The sequence below is a fragment of the Amblyraja radiata genome, unplaced genomic scaffold (genome assembly GCF_010909765.2).
Source record: "Amblyraja radiata isolate CabotCenter1 unplaced genomic scaffold, sAmbRad1.1.pri S87, whole genome shotgun sequence".
In the NCBI taxonomy this organism is placed as follows: Eukaryota; Metazoa; Chordata; class Chondrichthyes; order Rajiformes; family Rajidae; genus Amblyraja; species Amblyraja radiata.
Genome location: NW_022630170.1, coordinates 43,847 through 63,798, shown reverse-complemented (window position 1 = coordinate 63,798; position 19,952 = coordinate 43,847). Strand labels below are relative to the sequence as shown.

At 49.1% G+C, this 19,952-nt stretch overlaps 1 protein-coding gene across 1 annotated transcript in view; it reads left to right on the top strand.

Annotated features, from left to right (window-relative positions):
* Positions 1–648: 648 nt before the first annotated feature.
* LOC116969565 (alpha-1-inhibitor 3-like) overlaps positions 649–19,952 on the top strand; it is a 56,750-nt gene continuing 37,446 nt past the window's right edge. Inside the window, exons 1-6 of the mRNA XM_033016404.1 lie at positions 649–743; positions 941–2,473; positions 6,455–6,587; positions 7,163–7,183; positions 8,480–8,645; positions 13,563–13,647. Coding sequence (XP_032872295.1) covers positions 649–743; positions 941–2,473; positions 6,455–6,587; positions 7,163–7,183; positions 8,480–8,645; positions 13,563–13,647 — 2,033 coding nt within the window. The remainder of the gene's footprint in view (positions 744–940; positions 2,474–6,454; positions 6,588–7,162; positions 7,184–8,479; positions 8,646–13,562; positions 13,648–19,952) is intronic.

Sequence of the window (19,952 nt, the reverse complement as noted above, 5' to 3'; positions counted from 1 at the left end):
TTCTGTTGGGACTCACCCCCTGTTAACCAAACTTATGAGGGGAATTTTTAATATCAATCCCCCAAGAACCAGGTACTCTCAAATATGGGATATGAGTGTTTTCCTAACGTTGCAAAGAAACTGGTCTCCAGCAACAGCTCTGTCCCTGCAAAAACTGACGCATAAAACAGTGATGCTGATGGCTTTGGTCACAGCACAAAGGGTACAGTCTTGACATAAGTTAAGGCTGGACAATATGACTTCTTCAACAAGAAATATAACTTTTCATATTCACGAATTAGTCAAACAGAACAGACCGGGATCATTAGGCCTCAAAATAGAATTTAGGGCTTACTCTATAGATAAGTGGTTCTCAAATGGGGGTACGCGTACCCCTGGGGATACGTGAAGGAACTCCAGGGGGTGCATGAGATTTTAAAATATAGGCCTACATATATTTAAAAAGTAGCATCCATGCAAAAATCCTTTAAAAATAATTATTTGATAAATATTTCAGGAAAATATAAGTATAAGTTCATAAAATGAATTTTATATTTAGTAGGCTATTCAATTTCATTATCCTAAAAACCCAGTCTCCCCCATTCCAGGATGGTTCGACCCAACCTGTCATATGCCACCCGGCATCACCTGTCAATCACAACTCAAACGATGGAGTCGTGGTTGAAGCGTAGCAGCAATTATTTTGAAAACACGGAGGGACAAGTGGCAAGGAAGGCCAAACCAGAGCCGGCACAATTCCGGCTGTATCTTGAAAATTATGTTTTAAATGGATTTACGTCCACAAGTTGCAACCCACCCAAGGCACTGTGTTTTTTCTGTGGGGAGAAATTAGCTAACAGTAGCATGAAGCCAGCACATCTGCAGCGTCATCTTAAGACAAACATGGATGTCACGTTGGTAAGCCACCTGACTTTTTTAAGAGGAAACTGTCTGAATTCAGATCATCTCAAGACACGATACGGAAGGTCTCCACAACATCAGCCAAAGCCCTGGAGGCCTCTTATGCAGTGTCTTTGCTCGTAGCTAAAGCCAAGAAGCCATTCACTATCGCTGAAGACCTGCTCCTTCCAGCGGCTGTAGTGCTGGCTGAGACTATGCTGGACAAAAACGCAGCGGAGAAATTAAAGACTGTACCGTTGTCAAATGACTCTGTTTGCCGCAGAGTAGTTACAATGGGAACAGACATTGTCGAGCAAGTTGTGGGAAAACTTAGCGACTCCTTTTCACTCCAGCTGGATGAATCCACAGATGTCAGTGGAAATGCACAACTTGTTGCTTTTGTGAGGTACGTTGATACTGACGACATACTATTCTGCAAAAGTTTGAAGGGGAAAACAACAGGAGAGGACATATTTGATGTTGTCAATGCCACTTTCTGTGAAAACGGTTTGCGCTGGAAATCTTGCAGCAGCATCTGTACAGACGCAGCAGCATCAATGACGGGCAGCGCGAAAGGACTAATAGCGCGCATTAAAAAAGGAAACCCCGACGTGATGTGGACTCACTGTGTCATACACAGGGAGGCATTGGCGTCCAAGAAAATGAGCCCTGTGTTACATGACGTTTTGAACAGCAGCATCAAAGTGATCAACTTCATTAAGTCAAGGCCACTTAATGCACGCCTGTTTCGCCGCCTCTGCGAAAATATGGGAGCTGAACACATACAACTGCTGCTGCACACAGAAGTGCGCTGGCTCTCTCGAGGGAGAATACTCAACCGGCTGTTGGAATTAAGATCCGAAGTACACGCCTTTCTGATTGAGCACAGATCTCCCCATGCCACCTTGTTCCAGGACACAGACTGGCTTGCAAAGCTGTGCTATCTGGCAGATATATTCAGCAAACAGAACGAACTGAATATGTCTCTGCAGGGCAAGGACACCAGCATTTTAAACCTGTATGACAAGGTGGGTGGCTTCCTGAAGAAAGCAGAGCTGTGGAGAAGGGCCTGTGCACAGGAGGATTTCACCTGCTTTCCTCAGCTGGATGCTTTTCTCTCTAGTGAGGATGTGGACAGAGCTCCAGTCAAGTTGGTCATAGTGGGACATTTGACCAAGTTGATACAGGATTTTAATTCCTACTTTCCTGACATGGAGGAGAAATCTGCACAGCTGGATTGGGTGAGAAACCCATTTCTCTTGTCCAAAGCAAACCGAAGCAAGCTCCCTGTCACCTATCAGGAAAAACTCTTGGAAGTGTCATCTGATCGTGGCCTCCAGATGAAGTTTGCCATGTTCACACTTACACAGTTTTGGGTGTGTGAGAAGCAGGAGCACCCTGACATGGGACAGAAAGCTTTGGAGCAGCTACTACCCTTTGCCTCCACATATTTATGTGAGGCCTCCTTCTCTGCAATGACTGTGATCAAAACAAAGCAGAGAAACAGACTGTGCCTGGAGAAGAGCTTGATCACAGCAGTTGCCTCCCTGCCACCAAGAATGAAAAAGATCCTCAGTGAAGCACAAGCCCAAGTGTCTCACTAAAATGTCTCACTAAGTGCAAAAACACTCAGTTCAGTGCAACAATGCAATATTCAGTGTTGACAGTTTGTAATGTTAAGATGTCAGTCTTATTTTTGATTCTTAAAAAGATATTTTAAGATGATAAATATTTTTATTTTTTATTTTTAGCAATTTCTGCTTTTATTTAAAATTAAGTTAATGATTTCTTTTTGCGCACAGATCTTTACTATGATCCCAAAAGAGGACACTTTATGTTGATAATTATTTTTATGTGCACAAATCTTTATTTATAATTAAGTTAATTATTTCTTTCTTTTTTTTAGTTATATCTTTTTATTTCCAAATAGTTCAAGAGAGACCACTACAAATGAGCAGTGTTTTGCACATTTATGGAGTTTTAAATGGTTCATTTTATAGTTTTAAATGGTTATATGGTCACTGTTTTCACTACATTAGTTTGAATCACTACATTTTAGTGATGAGAAATATTTGCAATAAATTTAGTCATGGATTATTAACATTTAAAATGTTCGAAATAGTTTTTTTCCAAATGTTTGAATTTTGTATGTGTTTATCAGTTCCAAAGTTTAATAAATCAGACACTGATGGCACAGTGCTCTGTTTTCAGTCTTTTTTTTTCAACCAAAAATGCTTTGCGCTGGTTAGGGGGTACTTGGCTGAAAAAATATTTCACAGGGGGTACATCACTGAAAAAGGTTGAGAACCACTGCTATAGATGATCGTCTCTGTATAATAAGACATTTATTGTTATATATAGAGAACACCAAAAACATCAGAGGCAATGAGATGGCACTACTAATCAGCCACAAGCAACCCCACAAAAAAGTGTCGGTTCAAACTATTTCCAGATGGCTGAAACAGGTTTTAACAACAGCTGGGGTGGATACTAACATATTCAAATCTCATTCCACCAGGGCTGCAGCTACATCGGCAGCTATGGAATTGGACGTACCGATGGACCAAATCCTGGAGACAGCAGGATGGTCAAGGAAAAAAAACGTTCCAACAATTCTACCATAAACCAGTGGTTAAACCTGGAACTTTTGCAGAATTCATTTTAAATTCTGTAATATGATTTCACCCCATGACATAGGGGCTATAATTTGTTGTTAATAAATTTAGCATGGATTTTCAATGTCGGATTCATGTTTAAACATGTTAACACAATTCCTCCCTTAGTCAATTAAGGCAGATGTGATGCATGGACTCGTTTCCACGGCATGAAATCACAGAGCTTTGAAATCTTCACATAGTCACTCACGTGACTCCGAAGTAAAATAGTAAGATTAAACGAGAATTTACCAGTTTGAAGTTTGATCGTTATTTTATGAGGAGTAACGTTGAGGGATTACGTGCCCTCCGCTCCCACCCTTGATCATAAAGTTCAACTGGTATCCTCTTCTCTAATCTTACTATGTTCAGTCATTACTGTTATCTGTGATTTCACACCGCTGCTTTGAAAAATAACACGCATGCGTCCTGGCGGGTTCTTCATGTAATCCCTCAATGTTACTCCTCATAAAATAACGATCAAACTTCAAACTGGTAAATTCTCGTTTAATCTTACCATTAATCCATGCACTCAGCATTCGCTACACCACACTCAACATTAGTACGTGCATTCCACTTCCACTACAGTAGCCTCATTAATAGTCCGGCATAATCAAGGACCACTCACCCTGGTCACTCCCATCAGTAAAGAGATATAAAAGTGTGAAAACACACACCTCCTGATTCAGAGATGGAAACCATCCTATCATCAAATAAAGAACAGTCCTGAGCTCTTATTTATCTCATTGGAGACCCTTGGACTACCTTTAATCGGATTTTGTTAGTCTTTATCTTGCACTAAACATTATTCCCTTTATCCTGTATCTGCATCTGTATCTGTAGAAGGCTTGATTTCAATCGTATAGTCTCTCAATTGATTGGTTAGCAGGCAGAAACATTGCTTTTCACTATTCCTCGATACATGTGACAATAAACTGATCCAAACCAAACCAAACCAAACCAAACCAAACAAAACTAAGTGAAGCTAACCTAAACTAACTGAACTAAATTAAAATGAACACAATTCTCCTCATCATTAGTCCTCTACTCATCCTAATTGTTAGTCCATACCTCAGCATTCGACACGCCATCTTAATGTTGAGTCCATGAATCAACATCCGACACACCACCTTAATGTAGACACAAAATGCTGGAGTAACTCAGCGGAACAGGCTGTATCTCTGGATCGAAGGAATGGGAGTGGTTTCTTCAGCCTTCAGACCTCTGAGACACGAAACTTCACCCATTCCTCCTATGCAGAGACGCTTCCTGTTCCTCTGAGTTATTTCAGTATTTTGTGTCTATCTTCGGTACAAACCAGCATCTTCAGTTACTTCCTTAATGTCTGGTCCATAAATCAACATCCGACACACCACCTCCATTCTTATTGCCAATCATGGAGTTTGCACTCAAATCTACTATTCCATTCTCGTTGCTAATCATTGGTAGTCTGTATACTCCACATCCGCTACACTACCCATAGTTAATCCATGCACTATCCACATTACTGTCATTAGTAGTCCGTACATTCAACATTCACCACATGATGTTCTTAGTATTCCGTACACCAACATCCACATTATCCTCATTGTTCATGCATTCAGCATCCAGCACAACACCAGTATTGTTAGTCCATGCATTCTGCATCTGCAACACCACCCAGTGCTTCCACACCTCTAAAATTTTTTTCCTGAAATAGAATTCCAAATTACCTGGAATTTGATGGTATTTCCCGGCCCGGTAAGCCTTCCTCAACTGCGCATGTGCGACTGCCGCCCCAACTGCGCATACGTGGATACCGGGCCCACTGCGCATGCGCTGCGTCCCTACTGCGTCACCCGCGCCATTTTCAATTGTGGCGCGGCTGATGGGCCTCCCCAAACTGCGCAGGCGTGATGCTCGTAAATATGCAGGTGCTTTTTTTCCGCTAAACATCCCACGGGCTTGATTCGAACCCTTTGGCGTTTCTCCACGCGTGCGCAGTGGGCCTGGATTCCGCGCGTGAGCAGTTGGGGCAGCAGTTGCGCATGCGCAGTTGGGGAAAGCTTACCGGGCCGGGAAATTTCCAGAAATTATTTAATTTCCCTAAAATTACTCGAGGACAGCCAGAATTTCCCGAATTTCAGGTAATTACCTTCAAAGTGGAAACACTGACACCACCCCACATCCACCACTGACTGCTTCTGTACCCAGTGTCCTGATTGAGGGAGACCAGAAATCTTCATTATCACCCTATCTACCCATGGTGCCACTTTCAAGGAACAATGTACCTGTACTTCTTGATCTACCTGGTCTATTACAGTCCCCGGGGCCTGGCTGTTCACTGTTCACCCCAAATGTGTCCACGCCGACCATCGATCACCAGTTCACACTAGTTCTATATTATTCAACTTTCGCATCCATTCGCTGCACACTAGCAATAATTTACAGAGGCCAATTAACCAACAAAGCAGCATGTCTTTGGGTTGTGGGAGGAATCTGGAGCACCCGGAGGAAACCCACGCGGGCATGGGGAGAATGTGCAAACTCCACACAGACAACAACTGAAGTCATGATTGAACAAGGGTCTGTGGCGCTGTGAGGCAGCAGGTCCAGCTGCTGCGTTGGTTTGACTTGGTGCCCAGCCCCAGTCTAACTGCGTCCCCTCACTTGGCGCGAGACACAGACTGAGGTTAACATTGAGGCAAACTGGTTGTTGCTGACCAGACAGTGAGTGATGGGCCGAACGACCTCCTCTCTCCCTACCCGAAACCTGCCATAGACGGGATAGACAGTCAGAACCTGTATCCCAGGGTGCGAATGTCCACTTCATCAACACTAGAGGGCGCAAGTTTCACGGCGATGTGCAGGGCAAGATATTGTGGGCCAAAGAGCCTGTTCCTGTGCTGTACTGCTCCATATTAGCCTCCCCCTGCCCCCAGGCTACTGGAGGTGAAGGTTCACCCTGCCCTCACCCGCTGGGGCATTGTCAAGGTATCTGACTGTGCCTCTCATCCCCCAGTGCGGTTCCGGGTGGTGTCGTTGGACCAGGACTTCCAGCCAACCCTGGAGAAGGTGAGGTGACCCCTCCCCATCGCAGCCCCAGAACCCCCCCTTCCCAAACTCCCTCGCCAATGACCCTCCATCCCCCAGATCCCCTCCACCGAACCCAGGATATTCCATCCCCAGATCACACCCTCCTCTCTCCCAACACCCCCCCCCCCCCGCAGGATCTTTCACCACTCCACACCACACTCGCCCAGACTCTCCTCCTCCATAACCCCCTCTCTGGACCCTCCCTCAGTGGATACTTCTGCCCCACATCTCCCCGACCCCAACCCCAAAGATACCCTCCCCACCCAGATCAAATCCATAGACCTTCCTGCCCCTCCCTGAAACTCTCACCCAATCCCAGCCCCTTCTGCTTGCTCCTACCCCCACAATGCTCCTATCACCCCCTTCACCTCCTCGGTCTCCCCCTCCCCTCACCTACCTTCCTCTCCAGCTCGACTTTCCCCCCTCTCCTCCAGCCGCTCCTGTTCCCCCTAACCCCCACCCTGTCCTGCCCCTCCCCGTGCGTGCAGGAGACTGTTTTAAGGGCTCCCAGCTGTGCTGTGCCCCCACTGACTGCCTTCTCTTTCTCTCCCCAGTACCCGCTGATAACCGTCATGGTAAGTGTCTGTGATGGACTGCGGGGAACGGCAACGCAGGATCGTCCCAGATCCAGCCTGGGCTCCGAGCCCCGGTCCACGGTCCACGAGCCCGCCGGTCCCTGGGGCAGAGGCCAGTCCCACGGAGGAGACGGGTCCTGGGGGCGGAGGCGGGTCCCACGGCGGAGGCCGGTCGCACGGTGGCTGGTCCCAGGGGCGAAGTTCGGCCCCACGGCGGAGCCAAATCCCTGGACCGACAGAGGGGAGGGGATACCATGCTCCACTTCCGGGCTCCTCCACTGCACCGATGCAGCTGGGGCTGATGCATGGGGGTGGGGGTGGGCAATGGCCCCTCTGGGGCCAGCAGCTCTACGATGCCTGGCATGTTGGCCCCTGGGCAGATAGTGCGGTACTGAGTGAGCGCCGCACTGTGGGAGGTGTGGTGAAGGAGCGCTGTGCAGTGGGAGGGGCGGTGAAGGAGCGCTGCGCTGTGGGAGGGTCGGTGAGAGAGCGCTGTGCTGTGGGAGGGGCGGTGAAGGATAGTTACAAGCAGGAGTGAGATTAAAGGGCTTGTCCCACCAGCATGTGATTGCATGCGTCTAGCGCGACCAATCGTGGTCGCTTGAGGCGTACGGCCTTGCGGGGCCAGTCCCACTTCGAACCGCAGAGGCGCATGGAGTTAGGCTGGGGCTGGGCTGGTCCCGACATCATACTCACCGATCAGCTGGGCAGGCGGCGGAACGACTAAATTTGGACGCGTACGGCGTCGGGATCTGACGTCATCATGCAACGGCTCGCCGGGCGGTGACGTCATCGCGCAACGCCACACGCTTGGCACACGCCGTCAAGACGCTGTGTACGACGTCAAGACGATGCGTACGCCCGTCGAGACGCTGCGTACGCCCTCAATGCGCCTGCGGGCCGACAGGCCGTTGGCGCGCTGAATTTTCAGACAGTGCAAGATTTTTGGAGCCTGCGCGATGTCGGGACCAGCCACGCGGGGCCGTACGCCTCAAGCGACCACGTTTGGTCGCGTTAGACGCATGCAATCGCATGCTGGTGGGACATGCCCTTAAGAGAGAGAGATACGCAGAAGGAGGCATTGAAAGAGAGAATAGGAGAAATAGAAGCAGAGAGTGAGAGGGAACGGAAGGGGTGAGAGGGTGGGAGTGAGAAGCGGAGGAGAGAGAGCGAGGGAGGAGAGAGGGAGAATAGGCAGTGATGAGCGGGAGAGAGAGAGAGATGGGAAGGATAGTGAGTGATGAGGGAGAGACAAAGAGAGGTGGAGTGAACTGCTGGAGATGTTGTGATCCTCAGGACATTGAGCAGTATTGGATTGGCCAGTGGCTGGGCGTGGAGGGCAGGCAAGGGATCGTGGATCTCAGCTTCGACCTGATTCCCGACTCTCCGATGGGCTCGTACACAATCCAAGTGCAGACGTCCAACGGGAAAGTGACCCACAGCTTCACCGTGGAGGAATACGGTGAGCAATCCCGGCCACGGGATCCAGACATCTCCCTCTCCCCATTCACTCCCTCCGCATATCCCTGCATTCTGCCGATACAGGGAAGCAGCAGTGGGATCAATGGCAGGACGTTTGGAATGGACCAGACTGTTACTGTTCATCGCCAGGGTCCGGGTACATGCTCCTCTCTCACGGCTCCCTGCACCATCCCTTCCAACTCCCTCCTCTCCTCTCTAACTTTTCAACTTCTACGCTCAATGCCCTGACTGATGATGACCAAAGGACATAAGTTCATTAGTGCAGTTTTGGTCTCCTAATTTGAAGAAATTATTGCTATTGATGGTGTGCAGTGTAGGTTCACCAGGTTAATTCCCAGGACGGCGGGACTGTCGTATGATGAAAGAATTGAATGACTCGGCTTGTATTCACTGGAATTTAGAAGGATGAGAGGGTATCTGATAGAAACATATAAAATTATTAAGGGATTGGACACGCTAGATGCAGGAAACATGTTCTCGATGTTGAGGGAGTCCAGAACCAGAGGCCACAGTTTAAGAATAAGGGGTAGGCCATTTAGAACTGAGATGAGGAAAAATGTTTTCACCCAGAGAATTGTGAATTTGTGGAATTCTCTGCCTCAGAAGGTAGTTGAGACAGATTCACTGGATGCATTCAAAAGAGAGTTAGATAGAGCTAAAGGGATACTGATTGTGGATGATCATCCATGATCACATTGAATGGCGGTGCTGGCTCGAAGGGCCGAATGGTCTACTCCTGCACCTATTTTCCATGTATCTATGTGATAGCAGAATTAGGCCATTGCGCCCATCAAGTCTACTCTACGATTCAATCATGGCTTATCTATCTTTTCCTCTTCATCCCATTCTCCTGCCTTCTCCCCATAACCCTGGATACCCGTACTAATGAAGAATCTATCAATCACTGCCTTGAAAATATCCGGCCTTAGCCTCCACAGCCTTCTGTGGCAAATAATACCACAGATTCACCACCCTCTGAGGTGAGAGCAGTCTTGACAGCAGTTAGTGTTACCGTTGAAGAGGTGCCGAAGGTACATAGAAACATAGAAAATAGGTGCAGGAGTAGGCCATTCGGCCCTTCGAGCCTGGACCGCCATTCACTATGATCATGGCTGATCGTCCAACTCAGTATCGCGTACCTGCCTTTTCTCCATACCCCCTGATCCCCTTAGCCACAAGGGCCACATCTAACTCCCTCTTAAATATAGCCAATGCACTGGCCTCAACTACCTTCTGTGGCAGAGAATTCCAGAGATTCACCACTCTCTATGTGAAAAATGTTTTTCTCATCTCCGTCCTACAAGACTTCCCCCTTATCCTTAAACTGTGACCCCTTGTTCTGGACTTCCCCAACATCGGGAACAATCTTCCTGCATCTAGCATGTCGAACCTCTTAAGAATTTTGTAAGTTTCTATAAGATCCCCCCTCAATTTTCTAAATTCTAGCGAGTACAAGCTGAGTCTATCCAGTCTTTCTTCATATGGAAGTCCTGACATCCCAGGAATCAGTCTGGTGAACCTTCTCTGTACTCCCTCTATGGCAAGAATGACCTTCCTCAGATTAGGAGACCAAAACTGTACGCAATACTCCAGGTGTGGTCTCACCAAGACCCCGTACAACTGCAGTAGAACCTCCCTGCTCTTATACTCAAATCTCAAACCCTTTTGCTATGAAAATCCTTTTACTATCATGATGGAAGGTAGACAAATCTCCAGGGCCTGATCAGATATATCCCAGGAGATTGCGGGAAACTAGAGAGGAAATTGTGGGAGCCCTGGTTGAAATTTATGAGTCGTCTTTAAATACAGGAGAGGTGCTGGAAGACTGGAGGGCTGCAGGGAAAATGCTTGGATCTATACGCCAATGAGATTAACATCTGAACGTTACAGGAGAGTATTCTGAGCGAAGGATTTACATGCATTTGGATGGCAAGGGCTGATTAGGGATAGTCAGCATAGTTTTGTACGTGGGAGGTCGTGTCTCACAAATCTGATTGATTTGAAGATGTGATCAAAAAGATCAATGAGGACAAAGTTGTAGATGTATATATGGACTTCAGGCACGCATTCAACATGGTTACACATGGTAGGCTGCTCTGGAAGGTTAAACCGCAAGGGATTCAAGGAGGGATAGCAGAATGGATAGAAAATTGGTTTCGTGGAAGAAAGCATAGGGTGATAGTGGAAGGTTGCTTCTCGAACTGGAGGCCTGTGACTAGTGGTGTGTCTCAGGGTTCGGTGCTGGGTCCATTACTATTTGTCATCTACATCAATGATTGGATGAGAACATGCATGGCAGGATTAGCAGTTCTGGGCACCATGTTATAGGAAAGACGTTGTCAAGCTAGGAAGTGTACAGAGAAGATTTACGATACGATAAAACTTTATTTATCCCAGGAGGGAAATTGATCTGCCAACAGTCATAAAAGCACAAAATACATGAAACATTTACAAGAATGTTGCCAGGATTCGAGGGTCTGAGCTATAGGGAGAGGTTGAATAGGGTGGGACTCTATTCCTTGAAGTACAGGAGGATGAGGGGTGATCTTATAGAGGTGTATAAAATCTTGAGAGGAATAGATCAGGTAGATGCACAGAGTCTCATGCCCAGAGCAGGTGAATCGTGTACAAAAGGACATAGGTTTTAGGTGAAGATTTAATAGGAATCTGAGGGGTAACCTTTTCACACAAAGGGTAGTGGGTGTATAGAACAAGCTGCAGAGGAGGTAGTTGATGCTGCGACTATCCCAATGTTTAAGAAACTGTTAAACAAGTACATGGATAAGACAGGTTTGGAGGAATCTGGACCAAAAGCAGGCAGTTGGGACTAGTGTAGCTGGGACAAGTTGGGCCAAAGGATCGGTTTTTCCAAGTTTCCATAATAGCTACAACGTCCCAGTCGTACATAGTTATCGATGCCCTGATTTCATTTGCCTTAACCATGATTTGGAACATTATGTTCAGTGTCCCCTCATGATCTTTATAGAGGTGTAATTCTAGATCACCCTTCAACCTCCTGCACTCAAATTAATAAAGTCCTAGCCTGCTCAACCTCTCCATACAGCTCAGGCCCTCCAGACCTGGCAACATCCTCGTAAATCTTCACTGGGTGTTTCCAGCTTAACAATATCCTTCCTCTAGCAGCGTAAACAAGACAGCACAAGACAGCACATTTTCACATATTCTGTTGTGCTGCAGCAAGTAAGAATTTCATTGTCCCTTCCGAGACATATGACAATAAAACACTCTTGACTCTTGACTTAATTAAAAAACCTCTGAAGCCTCTCCAGTATTTTGCCTACCTTTCACTAACATTATGCTCACTGGCTTTCCCTGGCATTCTAAGGCTTTTCCTTGCAACCCTGCTTAACAAAGGCACACAATTACCCACCTGCTGACACCTACCCCTATCTAACGAGGATTCATATATCTTTGCCACATCTCCTGCATGTTCCTTCACTAGCTTTTCAGTGTCCTTGGAACACAGTGCCCTTAACCACCTTCAAAGGCCTTATGACATTCAGCACCTCCTCGAAAGTAATACAATGAGTCAATGATTCAGATACTTTATTTTGACATGTACCTCGATACAGCAAAATTCTTTGTTTTACATACAACCCGATAAAATCATACTCTGGCTTCACCTTCCTAGGCAGTACATAAAGGGTCGCCACGTTTATGGTGCCGACAAAGTTGCAAACGTTGTAACTTTGACTGCTGTCATGCAACTTCCATTAACTGTCCCAAGTTCCCCAGCCTTCATGTCCTTCTCTTAATTGTACATAAAATCTCCTTGAATATTCCTTAATATTATCTGCTACTCTTTCCTACCCTCTCTTTGTCCTAATTTCCTTAACTATGCTCCTCAGTTCTAGAAATTCCTGCAAGAATACACGATCCCAGCTGCTTATACCTGTCCCAAGTCTCCTTTTTCCTGACTCATTAAGCGAGTTGAGTATTCTGGAAAATGCAAGGAATCATGGGATTTCTCAAAGGAGATTCGCGAAAAAGAAAAAGCGAACAAAGCACAGGCCGTATAAACTGTGTATAAATTCTTATCTTTATTCTGGTGAGACTTGGGTGGGGGAGGGATAGAGGGAGAGGGAATGCCGGGATTACTTGGTTAGATAAATCACAAATCTGTAATCTGCCCAAGTGAAATATGAGATACTGTTGTGTTTCCAATTTGTGTTTCTGTTGAGAAGGGGTTTGGAGACCTGCTGAAATTCCTAAGTGTTTTGAGGAAGTCGAGGTGTTGGTCTTCTTTCTTGGCCGGAGCGTTGATGTGGTTAGTACAGGATAGATTGTTGGACATATTTCCGGCCAGGAGCTTGAATCTCTCGACCTGCCTCTGATATCCAGAGGGAAGAGAAGGAGGAAGGATGCTCTCTTTCCTGGGGTAGCCTCGAGCGAGGGGCTCCATTGAAAACACGCGACGTCCCATGTGAGATGGGGGGCCAATGGGAAGGGGGGAGATCTCTTCCCATGAAGCACATGTGCCTTCTCCCTGGAGGAGGTGAAGCCGGTGGATATTTCGGAGACGTGAGAAGATAAAGGCCCGACGGCCAAGGATGCTTGATCCCAGCTGCCTATAGTCAAGTCAAAGGTTACCGGGATCTGATCTGACTGAGAAACCTCCTCCTTGTCCGTGTCCCAGGAGGGGAGTTTGGGACAGGCGGACAGAGTTCCCAGGTCGAATGAGGAGCAGGGGCAGAGTTTGGGACGTGGGCCATTGAAGGGTCTCTGGAGGAGGAGTGGATGGGTGTCGGGGAGCTGAAACCGGAGGGAGGGAGGCAGGACGGGAGTGAGGAGTTTGCAGGGATTGTGAGGGTGGTGGGTGGGGAACCGCGTTGGGGAGGGGATGCAGCTTCACTGACCTTCTCCCTCTGTTTTGCAGTGCTGCCCAAGTTTGAACTGAAGGTTCATCTTCCCGAACAAATCACCATCCTAGACACAACAATTCCCATCAAAGTGTGTGGCAGGTAAACAGGCGTCTGCTATCAATTCTGAGCCCCAACCTAGTCAGCTCAGGTGTGTGAGGGGACAGTGCGGAGGGAGACTCACTCTGTGTCAGATCACGGGAGTGTGTGATGGGACCATGCAGAGGGAGCTTCACTCTTTTTTTTCCTTCCAAGGAGTTTATTCAATAATTGCATTTTGCAGTGTATCAGAAGGTGCAAAAATGTTCAAATGTCACATTGCATCAGGCAATCATTATAATACAATAGTGGCTTCTGTATCTACAATGCACTCGACCCTCTGCGGCGACCAGCATTCACGGAAGGCCTCTAGAGTCTCCATGGTTCCCTCTCCAGGGACACGTGAGCACAGACGTAGGCCCAGAAGAGGGGTATACAGCCGACTCTAGTGTGACCATCGACCACCCACTGCCTGGATCCGCGAATGGTCATGTTGGCCAGGCCCAGGAGACCCTCCCGATCGACCCTCCCTACTCCCTGCCTTGTGCCCAAATACCAGAATCGTGGGACTAAAATGCAACCAAATCTTGAAAAGCTACCCCTTCAAATACTCATACAGGGGCTGCAACCTCTCACACCCCATACAGATGTGGAATACGATCTCTTCCTCGCCGCAGAAGTTAGGGGTGGTTGGTGAGTCCGTGTACCAACTTAAATATGTATTACAGACCACGCCTCTTGTGCAACACTCTCCACCCCAGGTCCTCAATATAAAGGGGGTGGACTCCCTTATAGAGAGAACTCCACTGGGGACCGATCCCACCGTCATGTGGTAATACGGACCGGCAGGGCATGTCTGGATGGAAGACGAGGGTGAGGAAGTGTAGAGTGTGCAGGAGCAACCTGTACAGTAAGCGTCTCTCCTTTTGATGGAACGGCACGCTGGGCATCCAGGAAAGGCGGCTCGTGTTGTGTAGGGCCGGCTCCCGGGAAAGATTCCGGGTCCTGGGCCCAATGAGTAATTCCGTCGGTTCGGGAGTAAGCTCGGTCGGAATCGTCCCGAGCACACACCTCTCCTCGACACCCACCGTAACAGGGTGAGGACCGGTCACCCTCGCAGTTACAACACTCTCCTCCCCCTGATGATCAGATTCCTAACTCTTAAAACATCACGGTAGAAGCTGGGCAGATCCCGTGTGGCGTGTCGACTGATTCCCACCACCGGGAACCGCGAACCCCCCTCTAGGCAACGGCCTTGGCGGAAACAATATGTGACCAGAACCTGCCATCTAGGAGGGTGCTTTGTGTAAACGTACCTCCGCAGGGTCCTGAGACGGAGAACCGCCACCTGGGTACACACACATACCAAGGACTGGCCGCCTTCCTCAAATAGAGACTCAGGACCGGTGCGGAAACCCAGTGCTTCTTTTCTCCCCAAAAGATACTCACTAACCTCTTCTATATCGTGGTAACAAAGGTAGAGGGCGGGACAAGAGTGGCCAGCTGGTACCATAACATGGAGGCCACCATGCACAAACACAATGAGAAAGCCTGACCAGCGCCCCAGCCGGCCGATGACTTTCGTCTCCAGCTCCTGCCAGCTCGCCTGCCAAGCATCCTCAGTGGGACTCAGGTAGACTCCCAGATAGGGGCGGTGCATGGTGCTCCACGCATAAGATGTCATCTCCTCCAGCAGTGAGCCCACCTGCCACTGACCCACTAAAAGTCCGGAACACTTTCTCCAGTTGATCCTAGCGCAGGATGCGGCTGAGAAAACCTGCTGCCAATCACACATCATTCTCAAATCAACAGGGTCAGTGAATGTAAGTGAATGCCTAGGCCGAGAGAACCATCTCCACCCCCTGGCCCTGTGAGAGCCAGGCCTGTCTACCGCCTCTAAAGAAGACACAGGAACGACTGCACACAGACCGCGTACAACTGACCAGACATGGAACACCGCTGGCGTACCCCACTCCCAAAATGAAAGGGTGCCAACAACGAACCGTTCACCTTTCCGAGACACTCCGCTGCGGCGTACAAAAGCCGGAGCCAGGCCACAACATGTGGTCCAAATCCAAACAACTGCAGCATCCTGAGAATGCAGTCATGACCTACCCTGTCAAAATGCCTTCTCCTGATCAAGGGACAGAAAAGCTGCCTGGGATAGATGGATCAGGACTCTTACCAGGTGGATGTTATCTTGAATGGATTGGACAGGGATTGTGTAGGACTGGTCCGGGTGGATCAGTTGGGACAACACGGAACCCAGGCGATTTGCCATGACCCGTGCAACAACTATATACTCTGTACAGAGGAGAGACTGGGCGGCAGTTCTTCAACAGGCGGAGATCGCTCTTCTTGGGCAGCAGGACAATGGCTGCCCTACGCCACGAGAGGGGCATCTCCCCGGTCACCAGGCTCTCCACCAGGGCCTTTGTGTAATCTCCCCATAGGACATCCCAGAATGCTCGAACAAACTCTACAGTCAGCCCATCTATCCCTGGGCTTTCCCCTCCTGAGCTGGTACAGGGCACCAGTCAACTCCTCCAATGATAACGGGTCATCACAGAGTTCAACCTCCTCTCTATCTACAGTCGGTAGACCCGCCCACAGGACCCGCTGAGCCTCTCCGCCAAAACCATCTGCAGAGAACAGAGTCCCGTAAAAGGACCAAACTAAAGCACTTCTCACTGGATCAGTGACAGAGCAGCCATCATCCGCAAGCACCTCAACGCCCTTTCTCTAGAGAGAAAATGAAAGGTGAAGCGCGGACCAGATTGTGCAACCTCTGGACTTGCAAGCTCATGTAAGCGCCTCGGGACCGCTCAAGCTGCAGGTCCCTCAGCACTTCCTTCCTCTCCTAATAAACTCCCCACTCACAGGAGTCTTCACCGATCCGACCCAATCCAGACTCCGCTTTGAATAACTCTCTCTCGAGTCGTTCAACCTCAACGTCCCGCCCCCTGGTCGACCCCCTCGTAGATTCCTGACAACACCAGGAGCTACAGTTTAAGAATAAGGAGTAAGCCATTTAGAACGGAGACGAGGAAACACTTTTTCTCACTGAGAGTGGCAAGTCTGTGGAATTCTCTGCCTCAGAGGGCAGTGGAGGTGGGTTCTCTGGATGCTTTCAAGAGAGAGCTAGATAGGGCTCTTGAAAATAGCAGAGTCAGGGGATATGGGGAGAAGGCAGGAACGGGGTACTGATTGGGGATGATCAGCCATGATCACATTGAATGGCGGTGCTGGCTCGAAGGGCCTAATGGCCTACTCCTGCACCTATTGTCTATTGTCTAAAAGAGACAGATGAACACCTTTCCCACATTCCACCACTGCCTAAGGGAAGTGAAGCCCCTCTGCCTCTCTCTCCACTGCTCCCAAAACTGTCTGAATGAATCCTGGGACCGGCGATCCTCCAGCAGTCAGTTATTAAAGTGCCAGAATGCAGACCCTGCCCATGTGCGTGCTGGGATAAAGTCCACTTGCACTAGGCTGTGGTCCGAGCATGGCACCGGTCACATAGAGGCCACCAAGACACGAGAGACATACGCTCTGGAGATATTCATGTGGTCGATACGGGAACCATCCCCCTCTGGCCTCCACGAGAAAGCGTTGGGATCAGGGTGGAGATACCGTCAAGCAGCAACCAACTCAAAGGAATCAATTAACTCTCTCAACTTCCTCGCTGTTGCTGGGGCACGCTGAGTACCAGAACAATATCTCACCTCAATGGTATAATTGAAATCCCCCCAAGAAAGAGGACACACTCCCCACAATCAATAGTGCTCAGCAGAGCAGTTAGCACCTGAAGTAAGTACGCCTGCATTAATAAAATATAACGGCACGCCATCCAGGCACACAGCGAGATACAACCAACGGCCCGGCACAATTTACTGCAGCTTCAGGATCTCCGGCTGGAAAGTCGGGGCCAACAGGAAGGCCACCCACCTCAAATTAGTGTTGAGATGTCTCATGTAGACCCCCCGCCCTTCCCACTCCAGGAGCCAGGATGGTTCATCTTTGGCAACAGTATGCGTTTCTTGCAGAAAGCTCACTGTGTACTCCCCCTCTCTAAGGACTGATGGGTGGTGAAATCTACGGAGATCCCCCCTACCGTCATTAATGTTTAGACTGGCTACTGTAATCTTCATGTTGAAAACACCCTAGCTTTTTTTACTAGCACTCTTCACGGGAGTGGAGCCAAATCTTGCCCTCTGCCCCTCTCTTAGGAGCTTCAAAAGATCATGGAACTGGCACCGTTTACCCCTGAGGATACTGCCCCTCTTATTATGAAGGATAATATCAAGCGATGGATAAGTCCCGGCAGGTCCGACCACCGGTTGGCAGCTAACTAGACTTTATTCTTACTGCCCTTGGAGTCTCGCAGAAACTCCCGAAACTCACAGATTTCGGCCATTCGAGACACGGAGCTGGAAGCCGGGCATTCTGCCAACTCACTGTCGACAGAACTAACATCATCTCCCTCACTGCATTCAAGGTCTTTGTCTGAGTTCGGAGGGCTGCAGCTGGCTGCCAGCTAGCTCGGCTCCAGTGCGCAAATTGACTGCATTACACGCACCCTCCTCCGACACAATTCAACCCCCAAGATCAGTGTTGAGGGAGGGTTTCGGAACCTCTGACAGTGATGAGCTGGCCAGTGAATGGCCATGCTCCTGCTCTCTCTCACTGCCCACTACAACTGGGTTTGGGACAGAAAAACCAGGTGACGTCGCCCCCGGGCCCGCGGTGCGCAGGCACGCTCGGTATCCGATTGAGGGACACTACCCGAAACAGCCCCATCCACCTCCGCACCCAGGGTACCCGTTCCATCAGCATCACCCAGACAGCCTCTGCCTCCAGGGAGGTAACCTCACTATGGACCACTGAAGGAGCCGCTGTTTCTGGAGTCTCCCCTACTCCCTCAATCGGTGGGGCAGCACACCCCTCAACTACACCTGCAGCCCTGATCAGAAGCACAGGCTGGGAACCTGACCCTGCTCTCCAGTCTCCCCCTTCGGGTTGTCTCTGCTCGTTCTCCGACCCAGGGGACACATTCCCAGGGGAACCAACCCCAACAGTTGGTGAGATGACTCCCTCGGAAGGCCACTGAACTGAGAGAACTTCCTGCAGCCCAGAGTACACACGTCCTGAATCCCCAGCATTGACAGAGGTTGAAGGTCACCACTCAGGTTGCCCCTGGACCTTGGCCTCCGGGCCGATCTCTCCTGCAGAGGATTCGCGTCTTTTCTTCGGCCCACTGATGTGCGGCAGTACGGTGACCTCAATAAAGGAAGAGTCCTCCGCCTCCACACCACCAGCTTCCTGTTCTCCAGCTCCTTGTTCAGCCTCTCCAGCTCCCTGCTGGACCTCACCGGCTCCCTGCTGGACCTTCCTGACTCCCTGCTGGAACCTCTCCAGCTCCCTGCTGGAACCCCCCAGCTCCCTGCTGGACCTCCCCGGATATCTTTTGAACCTTCCCAGCCTGCTTTTTGACTCCGGGGTCAACAGTCACCCTTTGGGTAGGCTCAGGGGTGAGCGTGGGCTCGTCTGCTGTGGGGACTCGCCCGGAGGTGTTTGTTCTTCTTCTTCGCCTTCTTCCCCATCTGCTTCTGCCATCCCTCCCCCTTGCCCTCCTCCCACCGTACTTCACCAACATCCATCACCGTAGGTACAAGATGTGCGGGTGGGGATGCAGCCTCGGATGGGCTAGCAGAGTTTCCCTGAGCTGCTGCGTTTAACATGAAAACAGACTTCCCACTGTCTTTCAAGGCAAAAGTCAGATTATTTTGTATCTTCGTTTTAACCCCATTTTTCGCTTCATCAACTCAAACAAGGGTCAAGGCTCAGTAGCTGCGTAGCTCTGTGTGGTTGCCATCTTTGAGGAATGGCACGACAAAGGTTATAGGTACTTAATGGATTAAAATATTACTGCTGTTGCTGCTGTAAACAGTGCATTCCAACATATAATGAACAATCTAATTAAGAAGAGTATGGCGGGCGAATAAGCAAGCCACGCGTGGTGAATCAACGTGATCTTTATTGATGAATTAAAGAGAACAACATACACGCGAATGGGGGAAGGCTGACCCGGGGCTCATTACTTATACTAGGGCACACCCCTAAACCCCGCCTTCCCGCCATTACCCAGACACGTACATGACCCTACTCCCTACTACCGAGGGTTCGCATAGTGAGTGGCCTAACCAACGGGTGGCGCCACAAGTGCCAGAAAAGCAACAAAGACTAAACAAGGAATGTACGAGTCGATCTTCCCCGTCGAAGTTGCAACTCTAAGGGCTTTGACCCCAGGTCCATTTGAACCACTTCAGCTTGTCTGGCAACCAAAAAAAACAGTCCCCCTCTTTACC